Raw genomic sequence first — 25340 nt, forward strand, 5'->3', positions numbered from 1 at the left:
TAAAAAATGTGGGTGTGCCAAAGATTCATATCTATTAGTGGTAGGTACATTAATTTGTATATTATGCTCCTTATTATTTTGTGTATTTAAAGTGCCATTGTGCTTTTTTGGTTGATTATCTTTGTTATTGTCCTGATTTTTGGTATTATCTACAGTATAATTTCTAATTTTCCTACTTTTTTTTCAAGATAATCTCTTCTTCCATTGTACTTAAGCTTTTGCAAATCCTTTCATGACATTTTTTTGTTTCCTCATTGTTTGGGAATTGATTAACTGTTTCTTTAATTAAATTAATTTGCTCTGTGATAGTTTCCAACATTTGTGTTCTTCTTTTAATAATTAGTTGGACTAATGCTATTGATTGTATCATCAATAGATTGTCCCACTCTTGTTTAAACTCTTCATCATATAAATCATAAGCTGGGACCTTAGTTATTCGAAGACCTTTTGGTATATTACCATTCTCGAGGTACCTGTTGAGGGATTTAATTTCCCACATCTGTCTCAATTGTTTAATTAAAAGTGTCTCTAATTCCCTAAAGGTCTCAGTAATAGATCTAGTTTCAATAATGGTTGATTTGATTCATCAAAAATATATAGTTCAACCCTTGATTTCTGTTTATCAATGAAATTCCAGATGTCCATAGTGTCAAATTAAGAGGAGCTCAACTATAGGTAGGTGAAATATTGTATACTTAAATTGTAAATTATAGTGGCTCACTCTGTTTGTCACCGCGGTAATGGTGCTCTGCTGCAAGTGATTCACCCAATCTCTTAATTGAAGTTAATAAATATAAAATAATCAGCAGGCACTCACCATCTGGATTTCACACATATATACCACATTTAATATTATTTGAAATTAAAATAATTAAAATAGATGAATAAAATGTTATAAAATAAAAAATGGATAGCAATATATCTTAATTTTACACACAGTATAGAAAGTTAATAACCATATATCAATAGATAATGAATAAATGTGGTAGAGTCAATTTGTAAAAAATCTATTAAATAATCGAATAAAAAATTGGATAAAAAATCGAATAAAAATCAGATAAATAGCAGAAAAGTATCCTTAGAGTATTTCGTATATAATTTTCGGATAATATTCGAATATAATTCCGAAAATTCACTAAGTGTACTTGTCTTTTTATTCTTATGGGTAATCCAACACAATCCAGTACTAAGTTAGTTGCAGAATATTCGTATTATATTATATAATCGCCCAAATTTCGATCAATCATTTTTCATACATTTCCTTGATTTGTACCATGAAGTGTCTGGTATTCGCAGTAGAACACTGAGGCTATATAGTTTGTCAATGGGTGATTTTTTGAATTAATAGTTCAATATAAATAGTCTCTTATAAAATTCGATTGTGCTTGCTGTAGAGGCGTCCCTCTCACAGTTAAGCTACTCACCCAGACCTAGAGCGCTTGTCTGTATGGTATATTGATTTCGTTCAGCTGTCAGCGTCTCACGTGGTATTGGATGAGAAAAGACAAAGTTGTTAAAGGTCTTGTATGATCCTTGCTTTTTCAGTTCTTTAGTCTTTAATCCTGCAGGATAATTTGGTCTGTAGTTTGGTTCCTTTAGTCCGCCAGACGCGTTTCGAGGTGACCTCACCTCTTCCTCAGTGGCTTAAGAATGGAAACCAAACTATTTTTCTATTTATATATAGTGTCTATGGTCTATGTAGTTAAAACCTGGATTTTCAGAATGTTGGAAAATCTGGTAAGGATATATCCTTTTATACATATACCAAGAATGGATCATCGCATATATGGTTCAAATAGATTCCAACTTTAGAATTGTTCATTGTCTCATACAAAAGAGATACAAATAGCTAAAAAACGCATATGCGTTTCTCTCATATTTTCCTTATAATTTTTCTTATAATTGCGTTTTTTCACTTGTTGAATTCCTAAATATAGGATATCTTCTTTTCATATGTATAATAATACGAATATTCTGCAACTAACTTAGTACTGGATTGTGTTGGATTACCCATAAGAATAAAAAGACAAGTACACTTAGTGAATTTTCGGAATTATATTCGAATATTATCCGAAAATTATATACGAAATACTCTAAGGATACTTTTCTGCTATTTATCTGATTTTTATTTGATTTTTTTATCTGATTTTTTATTCGATTATTTAATCGATTTTTTACAAATTGACTCTACCACATTTATTCATTATCTATTGATATATGGTTATTAACTTTCTATACTGTGTGTAAAATGAAGATATATTGTTATCCATTTTTTTTATTTTATAACATTTTATTCATCTATTTTAATTATTTTAATTTCAAATAATATTAAATGTGTTATATATGTGTGAAATCCAGATGGTGAGTGCCTGCTGATTATTTTATATTTATTTACTTTGATTAAGAGATTGGGTGAATCACTTGCAGCAGAGCACCATTACCGCAGTGACAAACAGAGTGAGCCACTATAATTTACAATCTAAAAGTAAAACTTTATCTAGTGATTGGAACCCAGCGCTCCGGCAATGAAATAGGAACAGCCACTCAGCGGGCCCCTCCATACTCTGAGGGTCTGATCACCACCAGATATTTAGGTCATAGCCAAGCTATAATGTTCCGGTGTCAGACTACAGAACGGAAAAAGTAGCTTTTGCAGTGACTGGAGCATAGTATCCGATTTACTAATGCTTTTTTTTCCCAGCATAGTGTCAGCCTACAGAACTGAAAATGGAGATCTGGATGTGACTGTAGTATAAACGCAGGTTTAATGTTTTTTATGCTATTTTTCTTTACCCAAGGTTCCTTCATAGTGCCAGACTATAGAACTCAAAATGCAGTTTTTGGAAAGGAATGGAGTATTAGGGCAAGTTTACAGTTTTTATGCTTTTTTCTTTACATAAGTTTCCCTCATAGTGTCAGCCTACAGTATATAACTGGAAAAGCAGCTTTGGCAGATTTTCATCCTTTTTAGGCCTCATGCACACGACTGTTGTTGTGTTCTGTGTCCGTTGTTCTGTTTTCCGTGATTTTCTGCGGACCCCTTGACTTTCAATGGGTCCTTTGAAAACTCGGATAATGCACCGTTTGTCATCCGCGTACGTGATCCGTGTTTCCAGTCCGTCAAAATAATATGACCTGTCCTATTTTTTTCATGGACAACGGTTCGCGGACCCATTCGAGTCAATGGGTCCGTGAAAAAACACGGAGGCACACAAGATTGTTGTCCGCGTCCGTTTTTTTCCTATCATTTGCATGGCAAACTTGACTTTTTTCACTTTCCTTCATGTCTGGTGATCCTCCAAAAATCAAGGCAGACACACGGAAACAAAATCGGAAACAGATCACGGAACAACGGAACCCCATTTTGCGGACCGCGAAAAAATGCTGTCGTGTGCATGAGGCCTAAAATGAACTACATTCAGTGTAACTGCACAATGCCAGGCGCAATTATTGATTTTCTTATCTTAAAAATATCCTTTTAATCCAGAAAATGTACAAAGCTTGATTGCATGAATTTAAAGTATATTTCTTATTCTTTGCTGTAAATTGAAGGAGTTCCTGCGTGGGCCAGCCGTACACTCATGCACACACATATGTACAGTACACACATACATATATATACACATACATCCATATATACACACACAAAATGAGAATATATATGTTGGAAGGCACTATACTATCTGTTGTTGCACAGAGTATACAGATGCATTTATTTGTAAAAAAAAAAAAAAAAAAATTATGAAAAAATAAATAATAATGATGCGGATAAAATGAGCAAAACACAAGGTGAATCCCTCTTGTTTTACTTTCTTTTTTTTACTTTTGATAATTTTTTTATTTTATTTTGTATGTTTTTTTATTATAAAAAAATAAAACTTTTTTCCCCTATAAACCCTGAAAGAGATAAAGATACTTTTCAGTATACAGTACTCCTGCCATTTCATTCCACATGTCCTCTACCATGAGTGTGTATTTGGCTGAGTGTCTATATATCGCTGAATAATGGTTAAAGTTGTATAAAGTCTAAAAGATTCTTTATGTTGAAATAACAGGAAAGAAACAGGACCAAAACAATGGCATACTTCCCAGAAGACTTCTTGGATAGATTAGTATAAAACATAGGATGTGTCTATTGGCAGTGCATTTCAAGAGTAGAAAGCTCTCTTTGTCAGGCATATTAACGGCAAGATACTATACAACAAGGTATTTAAAAGCATTTCATTTTGGCATAGCATTATTTCCACTACATCTCAACATATTATATACTGTACATACACACATATGTTTGGTTAAAAAAAGGAATATTTATTAAACCATTTCAAATATATAAAAAAAATTATATATATATTTATTTTATATGTCTGCCAATATATATATTTGTGTTAGGCGCTTACGGTAGTACAGTAAAGAGCCCTGGGATGCAGGGAAAGAAATGCAGTCGGTTGTGGTGTGCCGAAACCAAGGATGAGGTAGGCCTAAGAAAGAAGAGGGCCCACCCAAGGAAAAGACATAAAAGAAATGAGTTGTAAATGAGTGGAGTGGTGGGAGGGACAAAGCTCAGACCTCAGACGGTGCAGGAGCCAGGTAAGGGGGGTGCCCTAAATAGGCTGGAGGCGGACCTCAGCCCCTCCCACAAATCCAGGCAAATGCCTTAATACTTGTGTTAGGCGCTTACGGTAGTACAGTAAAGAGCCCTGGGATGCAGGGAAAGAAATGCAGTCGGTTGTGGTGTGCCGAAACCGAGGATGAGGTAGGCCTAAGAAAGAAGAGGGCAAAAATGGAAATAAACCAGTTTATTGTAGCCAATTAATACATGAATAGCTCAACCCGACATGCTTTGGAAAGCCACTCTCAACTCTTGCGCTGGATTGGGAATGTATCGTGCGTAAGCGGATGACTTCCAGCTCCCCAATTTCTTGATGACATGAGTAGGGATGTTGGCACTGGAGGCCGTGGATGCAGCTCCGATGCAAAAGGAGTGCCCTGAGTAGTTGGCTGCGTTGAGGCCCAGTTGGGTGAGAAATGACCTGACATGGGTCATGAAGGTGGTGGTGGTGAGTACCGACCCATGAAGTTGAAGTAGCGGTTGAGAGGGTAGAAACTTGTGAAGCTGACTGTAGGTGTCCAGAACCCTTACTGGACACCACTTGTTGTGCGTGGGGTAATATGAAATGTTGACGGGTGAATGCTGACTACTCTTGGAGTGAGGTATGGTCAGGATGTAATGATCCAGGTGTTTCGTCAAGTGGGAGACAAGAAGACAAGGTGAGGTTTGGGTCGTGGAGGTGGTAGTGAATTCCCCGGGTCTCAGGAACCCGTAGAAGGCTAAGTAAATTGCAGTTTTGATGACGGAGTTGGTATCGGTATCAAAAGGCGTGGCGTCCAGCAAGTCGGATAATGCTTTGAAGACATGACTGTTGATGGGCAGCCTCTGGGCTGGACGTGCGGGTTCCGTCTTCTGAATGCCTCTGAGTATTGTCTTGATCTGGTGTGAGGCCATGAAGCTGATGTTGTTGGGATGCAAGATTAGCATATGATGTTGAATGCCAGTAAGATATAGTTTGATGGTGTTGTATGACATTTTGAGTTTGAGGTGGCAGAAAGAAGCAAACCCCAAAAGAGACGTCATGATGAAAGGGTGCGTGATGTTGTGTTCCAACAGGAACCTGTTGAATAGTGTGAATGCTCTGTTGTATGTTCCATGTGTATTGTCAGACAACGCTAAGTGGGACAAGGACTGGCTATGCCGCATGATGACCTCTAGTCCAGAATGAGTTGTTGAAATGATGGAGTGCTGGAGGCCGTGGGTGATGCTGATGGGAGAGCCTGATGAAATGCCTGAAATTTGAAGCGAGACAAATTGTCAGCTGCCGAATTGCACACCCCCGGGACATGGAAACAATGCAAGAAGAAATTATTGCAGGTGGCCAGCCAAGTAAGTCTTCGCATAAACCTCATGATTGTGAGGGATTTAGAACGACCTTTGTTGATGATCTGGCAGGTTGCTTGGTTGTCTGAGTAGCACCGGATCGACATGTTCGCCCATAAATGACCCGACGCCACGGCCGCCGCTACGATGGGATAGATTTCAAAAAGCGCTGAGGTAGTGGAGAATCCTTCCAGACCCTGGACCGCAGGAGGCCAGCCGCCCCACAGCCAATCGTTCCCAAATATGGCCGCAAAGCCTGTGGTAGATGCCGCATCTGACCAGATAGAGGGGGAAGAGTCCGACAGCTGAGGGAGAAACAAGCTCCTGCCATTCCAGGTGGACAGAAATTTCCTCCACATGCCCAGATCCGCCGCAGTGTGGGCATCAAGGGACAATCTGTGCGAGTCGTGTAGGAACAAGGGGAAGAGGTGCAGAAGGCGTGATATAAATGAGCGACCCTGGGGTATGATGCGCATGGCAAAGTTCAGGGAGCCCAGCAGGGACTGTAGTTCTTTGCGGTTGCAGGTGCCGAGTTGAAGATAGCCGTCTATGTGGGTGAGAATATCCTGGATCTTCCCGGATGGCAAACTGGCTTGCATTGAGGCTGAATCCAACTGGATACCCAGGAAGGTGATGATCGTGTCTGGCCCCTCTGTCTTCTTGGTGGAGAGGGGGACCCCCAGTTCTTTGAACAGCTCGATGGTGGCTCTGAGGCTGGAGGGGGGGAAGTGTTTTCCTCCACCAATAGGAAATCATCAAGTTAATGTAATACCAACGGGCACCTTGCTACATTCAAAAGCAACCAGCATAATGCTTCTGCAAATATGTCGAAGATGGCCGGGCTACTTTTGGAACCGAAAGTCAACCGGGAGAAAAAATAATAGACCCCGGACCACTTGATGCCGTGCAGGTGCCACAGTGTAGGGTGAATCGGTAGCAATTTGAAGGCGTTGGCGATGTCGGTTTTGCTGAGCTATGCCCCCACCCCTGCTTGTATGATGGCTGTGATGGCGTGATCAATGGTGGTGTATTGCAGAGAGAATTCCTCCGAGGGAATGAGGGAGTTGAGACTGGGGTTGCCTGAACCGTGTGGCGCCGATAGGTCGATGATGAGCCTCTGTTTCTGGGAAGATTTTCCAGTGACGATGCCAATGGGGTTGGTGCGCCATGTGGCGAATGGGGGGGTTTTGAAAGGACCTAACACATAGCCCTCCGTCACTTCTTGGTCTATGAGGGCGTCAATGGCGGTGGGGTTGTGTAGAGCGGATAAAAGATTGGGACATTCCAGGGTGCCAGTTGGCATGTACAGGATGCCCGTGTGGAAGCCTTCTGTCAACCCTGAAACGAGGAAATCTGAGAGATGCCTGGATGGGTGTTGTGACATAAATGCGGTAAAAACAGGCATGTTGATGGTTGTTATATACGGTTTTGCAAACATTTTATTTGGGCACATGGACTTGGCATGTGCCCGGAAGCATTTGGTACATATATGTAACAAATTTACACCCGCTATAATTGCAGGACCCCTCATTGAAATTATTGCAAATCTGGGATTTGCCCAGAAACTTGATCGGCCGACCCGGCTTGTCCCGGGCTGACCTTTCCGGGACCCCAGAGGGACCGGCTGCTTGTGAGAGGGCCTGTCTGTCCGACGTGTTCGGGCAGAAATTGGTGGTGTGGGCCGTGGAGGAGCAGTGTGCACAGGCTGGGGTCCTAAGCCCTGCGAAGTGGCGACAGAATATGACCGTGTCGATCCTCGCCCAGTTGGAGCGGACTCCGTACTGGGAGAAAGCCCACTTTTGCCGAAAAAGACCTGTGATAGTCATAGAACGCTGACCCTCCGTATTTGTTGCCCAGGTCCACCAGTTTGTGCATGTAGAGGTCAAATTCCTCCCTTCTGTTGGGGTAGACCGCACAGATGACCTCTCTATAGATTCCGAAAGCCAAAACGAATTCGGGAATGGTCAATTTCCTATTGAGCCGGGCATCCCTGGACTTGACCACAACTGAAACCTCGTCATAGGCATAAGTCGTGTTCTCGACCACATCCTGAGAGGCAATCAGAAGGGAGGCCAGGTTTACATCCTTACCTTCCAGGATATCCCTTTTTAAGTGTTCTGGTATCATATGCGCCGGGTTGACTTCCTGGTCCTCCAGGCTAACGGACGGCGTGATCACCGGTAATCCAGCCGGTGCCGGTGATGCCGCCGGCGGCGGACCTGCCAAGGAAAGGGTCGTGGTGACCGATTCTAGCCTCTCCAACCTGGCGTTGACTGTCGACATGGATGTCATCAGAGAGGCCAGCATGGCATGGATGTCCCCGGTGCCGGACTGGCTGGGTCCTTCCCCTGCATCCCTATTATCGGTTGATGCGCGCAGCAGCCGGAACAGCTCCGCTTTCCTTGCCGTGGCGGGGAAGGGAACATGCCGTTTCCTCAACTCCACCGTAATGCGCGGAATTGTCCAGGATCTGATGGATGCTGGACTGGCTAGATCGTCTCCCAGGGTAACAGTGACGGATCTAGCAGGGGTGCCAGGCAGGGAGAAGTTTTCTAACCCATCCAGAGACAAACTAAAATAAAACAGTTGATTAGCTTGAGGAAACACAGGATCGTGCTGGCAAGCTAGGCTAGGCCGGACGGCGAAAAAATTATACTTGCATGGAGACAGATGAGGCCCTGCTAATTTGCCAAGCGGCTTGAGAGGCTCTACCTATGAGTTGGCGCGAGGGGTTAATGAGGCCACTTGTCGTAGTGGCAGGAGCGTTGGCCTCTCGGTGACTGTAAGACAGGACTAGGGGAAGGGAGTGACAGGTGAGGCCCTCTCTATGCAACACGCGAGGCGGCTTACTAACGAGTGGTGCGATGGGCGGTTGCCTCTGAACGTTTGAGGCGGGGTGTTGGCCTCGCAGGACCACTAACTGATGGCGAAGCCAAGAAGGGGGTAACCTAGTGGGATGATGGTGCCCCTAAAGCCAGCACGCTGACCCTAACGGGACCAACCGAAATGTAAGGAAGACCTTTGTTAATGAGCAGGTGAACGTACCTGGTAGTAAGAAAATATTCTCCGGATACACGGTAGTGCAAAATATAATATAGGTTGACCGCCTGAAAAGGGGAGGGTAGACATAAAATAGTATGATGAAATGTGAAATGCATTTGGTACATATAGCATGACCCGGAGGATCATGACGGTTGCCTGTGAAATGACAGCTTGCGCCTGGTGTGAAAAGAGACCTGCGGCGTGGCCGTATGCTTATGCACAACGTGGGAACGTGCGGTTTGCAATCAAATGGTTTGTTTTTTCTTTCTTTTTTTTTTTTTTAACATGAGGCGGAATACCAATAGCCTCCATTCTCTGTTTTACCTTTTTTTTTTTTCTCCATGCAGCAGAATACCAATTGACATCCCTTCCTTTGCCCTTTTTTTTTTTTTTTTTCTTTTCGTCTAATGTGGGGCTGCTGGGGTGATTTTATCTGGAGGGTGCTTAGTTGGGGCGTGCTGGATGCCCCCCTTGCTGCAGCCTGCGCAGGAGGGGGCCTGCTGTGGGACCGGCGCGCCCTGGAGTTCCGCCGGCCAGCCGAACCGGACTGCCCGATGGCGGCCCCCCGCATCAGATGCGCCGCGAACGGCCGCCGGGACACTGCGCATGCGCCGACGCATCGCCACGCATGCGCAGTACCCCGGCCGCGTGGCCGCAGACCAGGCACCGGGACGCGGCCATGCGCCATCAGCCGCGTGGCAGGAGGAGCGGCGGAACAGGCCGGAGGCGGTGGGGAGGGGATGCCTGTGGCAGCGGTGTGCCCAGTGAAGGCGGACATGAAGGGAGGGTGTACCGTGTGCACACACAGCTGTGCACCTGCAGCCGTGCACATGAACATGAGAAGGGGGGGGGGCATGAATGTGGATGATTGTGGGGTGATATGGACTGAACAAGAAATGGGGAACGAGCCCGGAACCACAGGGGTGCTGACCGCAGTGTTGGTACTGTTTGGGAAGATTGCCTGAACAAGACATGACAGAAATGAGATGCTGGTGACTTATGCGAGAAAGCCGTGACATTAGTGCAGCGTTTATGAAATGAAATGAACAGAAATGGGGGATTAGCCCAGAAACCATTGCCGCCTGCTGCAGAGGTGTTGACCGGAATGGTGATACGGTTGTGAACAATTGTGCATGAACAAGGCGTGACAGGGGCAACCGTGAGGCCCCGGCTGTACCGAATAAATGAGTTTAACGGGCAAACGCGACCCACAGTGAACCGAGTGAAGGCGGAAAAATAGAACAGAAATGCTCCAAATCCAGAAACAGACGGCGACGAAAACTCTCAGAAATTCAGTGGCTCGCAGGTAATTCTCCAGAAACTCCACAAGCAACTTCCTCTCTCAAAGCTCAGACCTCAGACGGTGCAGGAGCCAGGTAAGGGGGGTGCCCTAAATAGGCTGGAGGCGGACCTCAGCCCCTCCCACAAATCCAGGCAAATGCCTTAATACATATCGGCACCAAGGCCAGCGAGGGGAGGCTGAGTAGTATCCACATATTCCTCATGACTTCCCTTTGTAAGGCTGCACGGTGACACCACAGGAACTTCTGCTGCTCTCCCACTTGTTGCTGTAGGAATCACCTGCAGATACTGTACCGCAGTGTCCGGCTCCACACCTCACTCTGCTGCTTTGGCTGTGTGCAGAGCAGCAGTTATGATTGCAATATTATGTGGCACTATATATTATATAATTATTAGTATATATATATTATATATAGTTAACAAGGATCTGATCCCCATGGTCACGGACTGTGGAGATCAGAACCTTTCAACCGGCATTATAAAAGACAGCTGGGGACTGGCGATTTGATTAGTGCAGTGTACTCAAGTTGTGCGTAGTAGGTGTTTCTGGGTGTAGTAGTGCAATATACACTAACCTGGTACAGCTGACTCTCTGCAAGGGCAGGTATAGAATTAGAAGTAGTTCGTGACGCCAGTGCCAAGTAAACGGTGGCACGCCGTTTGCGGATGCAGGAATAATTTGAGGAAACGTGGTGTTAAAACAGAACTTCAACTTTAGTAGTTTGCAGGCAGAGACAATATTGGAAACGCAGTTCCTCAGCATACAGTCGATTTTGCAATTCGGTCGATGCAGGCAATTCAGTACAGCAGGGTAATTACAGAGTGTTGAACACAGGATTTGCAGCAAAGGAGCTTGCACTCTAACTCTGTCTGATCCTGGAATGTAGCAATTCTTCACCAAGGCCCATTAACCTAAGTCTGGCTTTATATCCTTGATTATGGCTTAAATAAGTACCTCCTCTGTTTCTCTCAGTACCTCTGGCTCCTCTGATCTTTGCCTCAGTCTCTCCCAGCTTCCTCAGGCTCTAGAAACTTCTGAGCTCTGGTCTAGACTGACTTCTGCACTCCACACTAGATCAGGTTACACTGACTTTCCCTTCCTTGACTGGGCCTTTTATAAACTAGGGCTCTCTAGCTCCCTCTATGGACTAAGAGCTGGAATGACACCCCTAGCCGGCCTGTACATGCAAGTTTCAATGACAGGGAAATACACACATTACATGACACTTTATAAAACTGACATATACCAACTTTCCATAATTAAGGAGGGACGACAGCACACCAAGTGACACTTTGGTAGTGACGGGTATTACAACTCCCGTACACTACATACCCCACTGCTTTAAGCTGAGTACGACCTCGTACTCCATCATGGGTCGCCCAACTGGAATCTCTACCTGAAATAGAAAAAGAGACATGCAGGCATACATATATGCAATTCAACTGCATTTACATCAGGTCCAATTGGCAAAGGTGCAGGGTAGTGACAAGGGGCGTCGTTCTCTTCTCTCAGGATAATGAATGGAACGGGGGCGCTGACCTGGCACAGCGTAACAATATAACCAGGATAGTCCATGACAATGAATAAGTCCATGATAAAACAGTAGAAAACGGTATAAAAGTTCTTGGAGGCTCAAATAACAAACATGAGTCCGTACCCAGGTTATTTCTTATTAAATCACAGAGGCTCTCATGCGGTGGAGTCCATCTCTGGGCACATTACTTTTGTATGAAGTTGCACAATAAAATGACAGAATAACAACGGAACTACCCAGGGGTTTCCTGTGGGTGTAGCACAGGCAAGGGCTCACGTGGGGGAGTCCATTCTTGCGCACAAATGTCCAACAAGGTATTCCCAGTAACAACGGTTTGGGAGGAGACGCCACCAGAATAGTCAAAGTCTCCTAAACGGACTGGCGGGCGTCCCCTGGTCATCCGGGTAGACCTTCTCAGTACAGGGGTCTCCTCTTCCCTTAGCAACGAAGTAGAAGGGACAGGAGCAACAGGAGGGTCTCCATCAGCGAGACCCTGGTCAGGAACAACTGGAACAACTGGAACAACAATATCCACAAGAGGGGAAACTGGATCCGGGGCATCTTGAACCGGCTCTGCTGGAGGTGAAGATACAGTAGGTGCCGGAGCAGGCACCAGCAAGTTCAACCAAGGTGTCAGAAGCCAATGCATGGGATCAGCGTCATACCTCAGATTACTAACAGCCTGCATAGGATCCTCGGGCTGTATGGCTGACTCTGACATAGGATATTCTGATCCAGAACTCTCGGCACTAGGTTCTGGTGTCAGGCAGAGTTTCAACCGGTTTCGGTGTACAATTTGGGATCCCTTGTCTTCCCGGGTGATCTCATAAGTATGAGTTCCAACATTTGGGATTGCAGTGACAACATAAGGACTTCGCTCCCACTTACTGTCCAATTTGCTGGTACGACGGTTATTCTTTAACCATACCACGGCACCTATGGTCAAGGGTTCTGCCTGGGCTGCCTGATCATAGTCTCTCTGCTGTCGGTCTCTAGCAAAGTCCATACGTTCCTGAACAATGGCCTTGGCTGCATCCAATCGCCTTTGATGTTCAGCAACCCAGTCGGTGTTAGGTAACGGGTTAATGCAATCAGGCACATGTACGTCCAATGAATGATCAGCAGGCAATGTCCCTTGGCGCCCAAACATCAAGTAAAAAGGGGTATACCCGGTGGAACAATGTATGGTATGATTGTATGTGAACATGAGCTGTGGCAACAGACTGGGCCAATCTCCTCTGTTTTCAGGAGGCACGGCCCTCAGCATCTCTATCAAGGTCTGATTCATTTTTTCACATAATCCGTTACCTTGAGGATGGTAGGCCGTTGTCCGGATCTTCTTACAGTTGTGTAAGCGGCACAGTTCATGGAACAGATGAGACTCAAAAGCAGGTCCTTGGTCGGTGAGGATCTTTTTTGGACATCCATAGGGCAGGAGGAAGTGCTTCCAGAACATTTCGGCTGTAGTCTTGGCTGTCTGGTCTCTCACAGGCACTGCTACAACAAACTTTGTGAAATGGTCAATAATAGTCATGGCATAAACATACCCTGAGCGACTAGGCTCCAGTTTTACATGGTCGATGGCGACAAGTTCAAGAGGACGGGTACTTACAATGGGTCTCAGTGGTGCCCTCTGATCATGGTGCTCACTTTGTTTCAAGGCACAGGCTACACACTCTCGACACCACTTCTCCATGTCTTCTCTCATGCCCACCCAGTAAAACCGCTGGCGGATAGTAGCCTCAGTCTTTTGGACCCCAAAGTGGCCGGATTGATTGTGGTACATCTCCAACACCATACCTGCATCTCGTCGGGGTATGAGAATCTGGTGTACTCTTTCGTTGGACACTGGGTCTAGGCTCCTCCGTAGCAACAGGCCCTTTTGTATGAAGAGTTGGTGGCGCTGTCTCCATAGTTTGATGAGCTCAGGATCTGCACTCTTACGCCGAATCCTCTCAGGGGCTCTGCCACTGGTAATGAAGTCCAACAGCTCACCCAGCACTCTACTTTCAGACTGCAGTCTCACCCACCTTTCTTCTTTAGGTTCAGGCCTATTGGAGGATGAAGGAACTGCAGCTCTGTTATTGGTAGCGCGAGCCTGATCCTGTTGAGCAAATTTGTTATAGAAAGCCGGCATCTCTACATCTTCCCAAGCATCTCGCACATCATCAGGAGCTGTCTCTGTGGGAAGCCTGGATAAAGCATCAGCGTTATCATTAGTACGTCCAGCACGATACTTTACAGAGAAATTATAGTTGGCAAGGCGAGAGGCCCATCTCTGCTCCAAGGCCCCCAATCTAGCTGTATTTAGATGTGCCAGAGGGTTATTGTCAGTGAATGCAATGAACGGGGTGGCGGCTAGATAATCCTTGAATTTTTCTGTCACCGCCCACACTAATGCCAGGAACTCTAGTTTAAAGGAACTATAATTCTGGTCATTTTTCTCAGCTCCTTTCAGGGAGCGGCTTGCATATGCTATCACTCTCTCTTTTCCCTCTTGGATTTGGGCTAACACAGCTCCCAGGCCTTGCTTGCTAGCGTCAGTATAGAGATGGAAGGGCTTGCTATAATCTGGATAACCTAACACTGGAGGCTCGGTCAGTTTCTTTTTTAGCAATTGGAACGCTATCTCTCTTTCCTCATTCCACTCAATGGGCACAGGAGTTCTAGGACTCTTTTTGGGTTGCCCCCTCAAGAGCTCCTGGATAGGATCAGCTATTTGAGCAAAATGGGGGATAAAACGTCTATAGTAGCCGGCAAAACCCAGGAAACTCCTCACCTCTTTGACAGTAGTAGGAACCGGCCAATTACGGACAGCTGCTAATTTATCAGGGTCAGGTTGCACTCCCTCTCCGCTTACTATATGCCCCAGGTATCTTACTGCAGGTTTGAGCAGGTGGCACTTGGATGGCTTTACCTTCAAGCCATATTTGATAAGGATTTCAAATACTTCTGCCAAATGTTTCAGATGGTCCTCATATGTTTTTGAGTACACAATGACGTCATCTAGATATAGCAGCACTGTTTCGAAGTTTTTGTGACCCAAACACCGCTCCATTAGTCTCTGGAAAGTCCCTGGGGCATTACATAGCCCGAACGGCATACAATTGAACTCAAACAGGCCCATGGGAGTAGTGAAAGCAGTCTTTTCCCTATCTGCAGGGGCCATGGGTACCTGCCAGTAGCCACTGGTCAAGTCCAACGTGGAGAAATAGGCAGAGGAGCCCAGAGCAGTTAGTGACTCCTCAATGCGGGGCAGTGGGTATGCATCTTTGTGGGTTATTTGATTGATTTTCCTATAATCCACACAGAAACGGATACCGCCGTCCTTCTTCTTTACAAGGACTAGGGGTGCCGCCCACGGGCTACGGCTGTCCCGGATTACATTAGAGTCTTTCATCTCCTGTATCATTTCCTTTACAGTCTGATATGAAGTAGGCGGTAAAGGTCTGTACCTCTCCTTGATAGGAGGATGAGAGCCAGTAGGTATAGTGTGTTGTATGGCACTCACCTCACCATAATCAGTGGCATGCTTACTGAAGGCCTGGTGGTGCTCTTTGACAAGCTGTATAATCCCTTCTTGTTGCCGTTGGGGGGTATTCTCGTCCCCGACATGGAGCTCTTCCCACCAGGGCACTTGTGGCTGGGTCACCGGCGAACATCCGCGGCCTGCAGCTGACGGCTTTTCTGTCACTGGAAGACGAATGATGTCTTGGAAGGACACCTGGGACAGCTGGGCAACAGGGCAATGCTTAGTAAGCGCAACAGGATGATTACTCAGATTTATCAGACGGACAGGTACTTTACCTTGGGAGACGTTCACCAGGCACTTGGCAGCTCTCACATAAGGATAATCCTCCATCTGGATCGGTTCCACCAGGGCTGGATAATCTCGGCCTTCGACTCCCAGGACAGCACGACACCACAAAAGAGTTTGAGAATTAGGAGGCAAAGTCACAGGCTTAATATCACGGATCCTGGCAGTACAAATTTCTCCTTTCTCATTAGCAAACCTCTGCTGGGCACTTAACACAGTAATAGTCTTTTGAATCACTCTCCTGGATGCAGAGGAAGCAGTGGGCAAAGTTTGATGTAATACAGCAAGTATTTCTGAATAACAGTTTTTGAAGACATTGGTGCCTAGAATGACAGGATGTCCTCCTCTGTCACCGGCTTGTACTACGATCACTCCCTGTTGAGGCAGGGTTACTTCTCCCACCTGCAGGGTGGGTTCCCAGTATCCATGAACCTTTACTGGTTTGCCATTGCTGGCGATAATCTCCACCCAGGATTCAGGCGGCTGGGTCAATTGGTTGGTGTCCCAGAACCTTTCAAAGGCGGGCAGCTGAATAGTAGTGACCTGAGACCCAGTATCTAATAAGGCTTCAAAGGGGACCCCGTTGATCTCTATATTGATTTTAGGATGGGATCCTACATACCGTGGCATCCAATTTGGATCTTCTGGACCTAGTGTTCTACCTCCCGAGGGGTGGTCCTCAGCCTCAGGGGTTGCCCGTTTAACTGCCAGCACGTGGATTCTGTGTGTCCCTGCTTTTTGCAATATGTACATACGGGCCGCTTACGGTTTTTATTGCGTCTCCCAGGATCCCTGGCGTGAGTCTCTTGGTAAGGAGGTGGGAACGGCCTAGGAGGTGACAGGAATTCTTCTTCTAGCATTATGGGTTTTTCCCATTCCTCTAATTTTCTGCACACCTTCTCTAGACTTTTAGTGAGGTGATTTACTTGCTCTGTCAGCATGGCAATAGTATCGGTAGCTGACACTTGAACAGCTTGGCCGGCCTCAGCTCGGTTAGTGACAAGCGGTTTTGGTCTGCAGGCTGATGACTCAGGTGGGGTGCTCAACTCAGGAGGTACTGCGGACCCCAGAATTTTTATAGCCAGTTCTTTAAAGTCCAGAAAGGCACTGTTAGGGTGCTGGGCGGACAGCATCTTTAATTGGGTCCTTGTTTGCTCACTAGACACCCCGGTTATAAATTGTTCCCTTAGGGTCTGGTCCCGGTTATCAGCCTCTTTGGGATCTATCTGAATTACAGCCCCTAAAGCCTCCTGAAGTGATAGGGCATAGTCACGGAGGGACTCACCGGACTTCTGTTTCTTGCCAAAGAAGTGCATCTTTACCTCTGAGGCAGTCCTAGTTTCAAAAGTGGCTCTGAGGCGGGTGAAGATCTGTTCTAGAGTACTCCGCTCAGTAGCAGGCCATGATAACACTTCCCTGCGGGCAGCCCCCTCCAGTTGCGCCAGCATGATTTCCATTTGCTGGTCGGCATTTATAGGGTATAATCGGAATAGTGCCAGCAACTTTTCCTCAAAGTCCCGTAGGGTATGGGTCTCTCCCCTGTAGCGGGGGAACCATGGGGCCCCGAAATAGTAGGGCATGGTAAAGGGCATCATGCTGGGGGCCGCCGGATGACCAGGAGCCGCAAGCTCTCCTGGGGCCGGCTGTTCAGGCACTCCTGGCTCTGACATGGTAGTCTATTGAGAGGTGGCCGCTGGCGACTAAAGAGGCCGGTGCACTCCCCTTCCCTCCGGTTACAAGTGCTTACCGGTATCGTCGGGCTTGCGCAGGTCAAGTCTCGCGAGGTTCCGGACGTCCTGAGCACCCGATGACGCAGGAGAAGCAGGGCCGCGGCGGTGCGATGATGAAGAGGGGCGGGACTCTCTGTGTCTTTGCAGGGATCCGCCCACGAATGTCCTCAGCGGCGCGGGAAACTTTACTCCAGGCAGCCGGTGGCCATCTTTAGCAAAACGCTGTCCATTCACTGACAGCAAGCAGGATTGTAAAAAGTCCACAAAACCACACTCCAATGCGGCGATTCTCTTCCTCTGTGTAGCGCAACACTGCACAGCGCTTTTTAGAAGTTTTTGGTACACTTTGGGTATAATTTTCAGTCCACAAAGTCCACTTGAAATAAACAGGCAAATTGTCACTTTGGTCACAGGGCAGCTGTATAAGGCACAAAGTTCACGCTTCTTGCACTATAAAGCGTGCGAATCCTGTTCGTGAAACGCCAAAAGAGAGGTGCAGTGTACTCAAGTTGTGCGTAGTAGGTGTTTCTGGGTGTAGTAGTGCAATATACACTAACCTGGTACAGCTGACTCTCTGCAAGGGCAGGTATAGAATTAGAAGTAGTTCGTGACGCCAGTGCCAAGTAAACGGTGGCACGCCGTTTGCGGATGCAGGAATAATTTGAGGAAACGTGGTGTTAAAACAGAACTTCAACTTTAGTAGTTTGCAGGCAGAGACAATATTGGAAACGCAGTTCCTCAGCATACAGTCGATTTTGCAATTCGGTCGATGCAGGCAATTCAGTACAGCAGGGTAATTACAGAGTGTTGAACACAGGATTTGCAGCAAAGGAGCTTGCACTCTAACTCTGTCTGATCCTGGAATGTAGCAATTCTTCACCAAGGCCCATTAACCTAAGTCTGGCTTTATATCCTTGATTATGGCTTAAATAAGTACCTCCTCTGTTTCTCTCAGTACCTCTGGCTCCTCTGATCTTTGCCTCAGTCTCTCCCAGCTTCCTCAGGCTCTAGAAACTTCTGAGCTCTGGTCTAGACTGCTTCTGCACTCCACACTAGATCAGGTTACACTGACTTTCCCTTCCTTGACTGGGCCTTTTATAAACTAGGGCTCTCTAGCTCCCTCTATGGACTAAGAGCTGGAATGACACCCCTAGCCGGCCTGTACATGCAAGTTTCAATGACAGGGAAATACACACATTACATGACACTTTATAAAACTGACATATACCAACTTTCCATAATTAAGGAGGGACGACAGCACACCAAGTGACACTTTGGTAGTGACGGGTATTACAACTCCCGTACACTACATTAGTATACATCTATATTGTACTGTATAGGGATGTGTGGAGAAGGTTGCGGAGGAGGATCGGGCATAGTATAGTGTAGTGTCATTATGTACTTTAGGTTGACACTGCCATCTACTGGCCTTGCTGTGTATTGCAGTTACAGTTCGGGGAGAAGTAGGAGAACTCGCGATTGGGAAGTAACGATATGCGAAAAATAGGAGCGTTAGTGATGCTACAACTGTATACTGTGTGTGTCACATTACATAGCAGTGTATACCATAGCATTACAGTACAGTGCATTACCAAACAATCGCAGATACCCCTGTCCACCGAGGTACTGCAACAACAGGAAAAGGCAATTTACATGAGAAGAGAAATTATAAACCACTGATCGCTCTGATAGTTTTCTTCTTCTTCTACTGTGTATGAAGCTTTATTATAGAGACATAATGGGAGAGGAGGAAGGAGGTTTTTGTACGGCTCTGTATCACTGTGTGAGAGGTAAGCTCTGATACTGCTGACAGTAATAATGTCCTGCATCGTCTTCTGTCACTCCTCTGATTGTCAGAGAGAAATCTGTTCCAGATCCAGATCCAGTGAACCGGTCTGGGACTCCTGTGTATCTGCTGCTTGCACCATATATAAGAAGATTTGGCCGTTCTCCTGGTTTCTGTAGGTACCAGTTTAAGTAGCTGCTTATACCAGAACTGGCTTTACATGACATGGTGGCTGTGTCTCCTGGGGACACAGAGGTATAATCTGGAGTCTGGGTCATCACAATCTCTCCACAGGATCCTGAGGAGAAAGAAGAGACAGAATGATTAGTGATACAAGTCTGGATCTATTCCTAGAAATCCTGATCTGATGATGGATCCCACTGGATAGATTTCTCTACACACAATCATGGAAGGATCTGAATCTCTCACCCTGAATAGAAATGAAGATGACGGCCAGGAGATAACTGCCAGAAACCATCTTGATGTTCCTGGAGTGTCAGATACAAAGTATAAGATGAGACAATGTGTAGAATGAAATATATATAGAGAGAGAGAGATACAGGGGAGGTGACAGGAGACCCCAGAGACCGTGGAGGGAAATACTGAGACATGTAAATTCTGTGCTTACCACGTGTGACATGAGTTATATAATGGAGAAATGAGAAGGGTTTAGAAGGAAACATCTGAGCTGAGAATGAAGACCTCACATAGAGGCAGTGACCAGTTAGATACTAGAAGGAACATAAGTGGATATGAAGAATATAGATCTCCATCACATATGATAAATACCAATATCCTCTATTAACCCATGTATGTTAAAGGGATTAACCAGTTCTTGTATATTCATGGTCTATCCTCAGGATCGGTTTTCAATATCAGATTGTCCAGGATCTGACACCCCGCACCCCTCCGATCAGCTGTTCAGGAGAAGGTCTGACTCCAGAAATCATCTCCTGAACTACACAGCTCCGTCCATTGTGTAGTGGAGGTGGTGACTACAGCACTGCTCCCGCTGAAGTGAATGAGGATAGGCCATTAATATAAATATACAAGGACTGGACAACAACTTGAATGACACAATAATATTATTCACATTTTAGCTGAAATAAATAGTTTTCTTTATGTCCGAGGTCTTGTTAATGGAGGAGGAATTGTAGTTTTAGACACCATTTGGGGCACATATACATCATTTTATCAGAGGTGGATACAGAAAAAAGCAATTCTGTCATTATTACTTTTCTTATATTTTTATATCATTCAGGTTATTACGGTCGTGGGGGTGAAAGGATTTCAGTGTAATTTATCATATATCTAGTAGAGATGTCGCGAACATAAAATTTTCCGTTCACGAACGGCGAACGCAAACTTCCGCAAATGTTCGCGAACGGGCGAACCGCCATAGACTTCAATAGACAGGCGAATTTTAAAACCCACAGGGACTCTTTCTGGCCACAGTAGTGATGGAAAAGTTGTTTCAAGGGGACTAACACCTGGACTGTGGCATGCCGGAGGGGGATCCATGGCAATACTCCCATGGAAAATTACGTAGTTGACGCAGAGTGTGGTAAGTTGAATTCGAAATGCGATTAATATAACCTGCATTAATCACATTGCGATTACAACTTAGATCTGAGTTCCTAATGGTTGTATTGCTAGAATTGACGAATATAACGGATATAGCGCTATATTCTCAATCTTCGTCATATCCTAGCAATACAACCATTAGGAACCCAGCTCTAAGTTGAATTCGCAATGTGATTAATGTAACCTGTATTAATCGCATTGCGATTACAACTTAGTCAAATTTGTGACACTGCAGCTTCAGAATGAATCTAAGATGGATGCTGTCCTTGGTTTTTGATAGGAGGTGGGAGGGTCTGGGAGGGAGGGTCTGCTGCTGATTGGCTGGAATGTGTCTGCTGACTGTGAGGTACAGGGTCAAAGTTTGCTCAATGATGATGTATAGGGGGCGGACCGAACATCGTATATGTTCGCCAGCCGCGGTGAACGCGAACAAGCTATGTTCGCCGGCGAATAGTTCGGGACATCACAAATGTCTAGGAAGCTAATTTAATACAAAATAGTCACTTTTATTCAGTGGTGTACTTAAAGGGGTAATCCCATGACTAAAGTTAAAAATGAAAATCAGACATCATACAGTACATGACAACCTCCTTATAACAAAGCTAGAACCAGCCCTGTACTTCACATGGATCCAGAGATCTCCCCATTCATTGCTCTGCTAGATTTATATCAAGGCAGCTGGTCTTTTCTGCTGCAGCTCAGGGGGCGTGTCTCAGCTCTCCCTATCGCAGCTCAGGGGGCGTGTCTCAGCTCTCCCTATCGCAGCTCAGGGGGCGTGTCTCAGCTCTCCCTATCGCAGCTCAGGGTGTGTGTCTCTGCTCTCCCTTTCGCAGCTCAGGGGGTGTGTCTCAGCTCTCCCTATCGCAGCTCAGGGGGCGTGTCTCAGCTCTCCCTATCGCAGCTCAGGGTGTGTGTCTCTGCTCTCCCTTTCCCAGCTCAGGGGGTGTGTCTCAGCTCTCCCTATCGCAGCTCAGGGGGCGTGTCTCAGCTCTCCCTATCGCAGCTCAGGGGGCGTGTCTCAGCTCTCCCTATCGCAGCTCAAGGGGCAGTTGAAGGAGGAAACTGAGCATGTGCGGCCATCTCAGTGAGCAGGACAAAGATATAAGAAGCAAAACAAACAGCAGGTGGGGCTATACAGATACATTTTATTGAGTAACTCAGTGTCTATGCAAAATTTACGACTTCCAGCAAATTATATAACCCATTAAAATTGATATACTTTAATAATGTTCCTTAAAAATTTATAAATCTACACAGGACGATACTCGCTGAGGATACACTCAGATATATTGCCTCACTAAGCACCTGCAAGGTATGTAGGGGATAAGGGGAAAAGCTGTCCCTATCGTCTCACCCTAATCTTGCTCAGCACAGGGACAACCCCTAATGGTGGGGACTCCCTGTCCTCGAACCTAGGCTGATCTAAACCTCACATAGCCCTGACACAGTGATCCTGAGAGGGTAGGGAGGTAGGAAATGGTGCTAAAGTGTGGGCAGATACAAAAAAAAGGACATACAAAAACAACAATGCCACATACAGCTACCCTAATGTCATATATCTATCTTCATATCATAAGACTTGAATCTTCATATAAAATCTTCATATAAAAGACTAATAATGTAGGGCCTATTAATGGACTGTGTATACAGCCCTTGTGCTGCTGGTTAATACAGCCAGCTAGGTACACAGTACATTATAGTTGTACACAAAAACGTCAATAATACCCCGACATATTTCCCCCACTCTGTGGGATCATCAGGGGGTCAGTACATTAAAGATGCCTTATATCCATCTAGTGTTATGATGTCCTAAATGGTTAGTACATTCATTGTGGATGTGAGATATCCTTAAACCGTTACGATATCTTAGAATTTGGATACCCATTATCCGTTACGATATCCTATATTCAAATAGAAATAAGATAGTAAGAGGACCACTTATTGATAGTAGGGGGAGAGAAGATACGATCAAACGGACCAAATGAGGCACATATTAAGACCATAAGCCAGTTTCGCTGAAGTCCCATGTAGAAACAGTTTCGGAACCAGCTTCAAGCATCCAATTATCTCTTGCATGGCCCCATAGAAAATCAATTGCCTAGCAGTTAGTTGTCCGCCTCAGGGTTCGGTCGCCCCCTCTCCTCCAAAGGCCCATGCAAAATTTACAATTACATGAAATTATAAAAGTAATCAGATTCAGGTGTTGGTTTGAAAACTGTAGAATATTTTTCGTGGGATAACCCCTTTAACATGGAGAGATATCCTGACAGTATCATGGGGCCTTTGGCGAGTGAGAATTCAGTGCAGAACTTTTTTTTATGCTTGTTGTCACAAAACAACAGAATTTCCATGCAGCTACCACTAGGTGGAGCTCAATAAGGGTGTAGTTTCCCATGCCCTGAGCTCCCCCTAGTGGTGGCTGCTGCCATTTCTATACTACAATATGTGAGCGGAATTAGAGAAGAGGATTTTGAGTTTGGCAGGGTGAGATAAAGAGTGGTGGAGGCCCTTTGGCAAATAATCTGGTGCGAGCCCTCCATAGCTTTTCATTTTTTTTAAATTAACAACAGCACACAAAAAAAGGGGAGCTCTCCATTTCCTTAAGCATCTCAATCGTAATTGACGGCTGGCTGCTGCTTTATGTAGTCAGCTGTCATTCAGTGTGAGGACGACAGAGGTGGCAGGAGAGGTGCACTGGACTATGACTACAATGTATTCTTTAATACTTTTTATTAGTCTAATGACAATATATTTTGTGGCGTTTTCTCTAATCGGAGAGTGAACTTGTTCCCGTACTTCGCTGCCTTTACATTGACCGGTGACTGATCTGCAAGATGGTGCTGGATTTGTCACCCAGAAGAGGGAGGAGAAGTTGAGCATTAGAGGCTGTCCCAAGGAGCCAGAACGGCAGGAACAAAGTGAACAGATGGAGAGGAAGGGAAAAGCAGAGACTTCTGAGTTCTGTACAAGACTGTAATAGGTATAGCTAAGGCTCACAGCTCCCCCCTGAGGCAGGTCCTATCACTGACATCTATGGAAGACTTGTGCATCCAATACGGATGGCAAGCAGTTCTGGTGGGAATCTATCTATCTATCTATCTATCTATCTATCTATCTATCTATCTATCTATCTATCTATCTATCTATCTATCTATCGAGTAGACGAACAGCCTGCCAGAATCCAAGCTGCCGATGTGAAAGTAGCCTATGTTCTCCTGTTGGTTTCTTTCCATGCTGTCTCTCTGCCATAAACGAGCACAATACTTTGCTGTCTGGCTCCAATGCACAGGCTTGCAGAATCTGGACCTTCTAATCTTCCTTTCATGAGCCCTTTTGATAAATTTGCTTCTTTGGCTGTAGAAGTCTCAGAGATGAAGATTCTCCTAGTTTGGGCCACGGCCCCGAATTAAACTACCACTGCCCCGGACTTCGCCACAACAAAGTCAGCAGCAGCCCCAGCATCTCCTCCTATACCCTGCCTGGCGACATTCGCAGCGCCAGCTGCCACATCTGCAAAGGCAACGGGACGGGCCGTGACCTCACGCCGCGCGTCCAATCAGCTGGCGGCTTCAACAAGAGGCTGCTGGTGACCGGCAGGGCAGGCTTCATGCAAGGGCCTGCCGCCATTGTGCTAGTAACCCTCTGATGACAGTCTGTGGGTGCATTGGAGGGACATTGCTAGGGGCAGTTTGGAAAGTTACTATGGGTACTATAGGGAGATTACTGCGTGCATTGGAAGGAGATTACTGGGGGCAGTGGAGGAAGTTACTATGGCCACTATAGGGAGATTACTGGGTGCACATTACTGTGGGTACTATGGGGACATTACTGGGGGCAGTGAAGGGAAATTACTGTTGACACTATAGGGACATTACTGGGGGCATAAACATTACCGGGGGCAGTTTGGGGTCATTACTGTGGGCGTCATAGAGACATTACTGGGAGCAGTGGGGGAATATTACTGGGGGGCACTGTGGGGACATTATTACCAGAGACACAATAGGGAGCATTAATATTACTAGGGCACAAAAGGAGGTATGATAACTCAGGGCACTGTGGGAGCATTATTATTACTCCAGCACCACAGGGGTTATTTTTATTATCAAGGTCACTAAGAGTGCATTTATAATACTGGGGCACCATGGAGTAATTATTATTACTGGGGGCACTATATGGGCATTATTATTACTGGGGAAAATAGCTGGCACTATACTGGCCTTTATACTGCGGAAATAATGGAGGGCATTACAATTAGTGAAGGCACTGTCAGGGTTTCAGGGGCATAATTAATACTGATAGCCCAACCGGGGAATTGCTATTGCTGGGACCACTATAAGGAGGTATTTTAAATACTACTACACTGTAGGGGACATTACAGGGGGCCTTATAACTGCAGGGGCACTATATGGATGCATTAGACAGTAACCACTGGTGGTCCTATAGGGGAAACTATAACTACTGGGGACACTATAAAGGTGGATAAATACTACTAGAGGTACCACAGACGTCCTTATTAATACTATAGAGATCCTTATTACTGCTGGGTGCACTATGGTGGTTGTTATTATGGGGCACAATATGGAGGGCACTCTCACTAACAGGGCACTCTTAG

At 45.6% G+C, this 25340-nt stretch overlaps 1 gene segment (V, D, J or C); it reads right to left on the reverse strand.

Annotated features, from left to right (window-relative positions):
• Positions 1 to 19134: 19134 nt before the first annotated feature.
• Positions 19135 to 19714, reverse strand: LOC120990452. The segment is given in 2 exon segments: positions 19135 to 19442; positions 19574 to 19714. Coding segments are annotated over 2 exon segments (357 nt in total).
• Positions 19715 to 25340: the final 5626 nt, after the last annotated feature.

Source organism: Bufo bufo, chromosome 2 (genome assembly GCF_905171765.1).
Source record: "Bufo bufo chromosome 2, aBufBuf1.1, whole genome shotgun sequence".
Classification (NCBI taxonomy): Eukaryota; Metazoa; Chordata; class Amphibia; order Anura; family Bufonidae; genus Bufo; species Bufo bufo.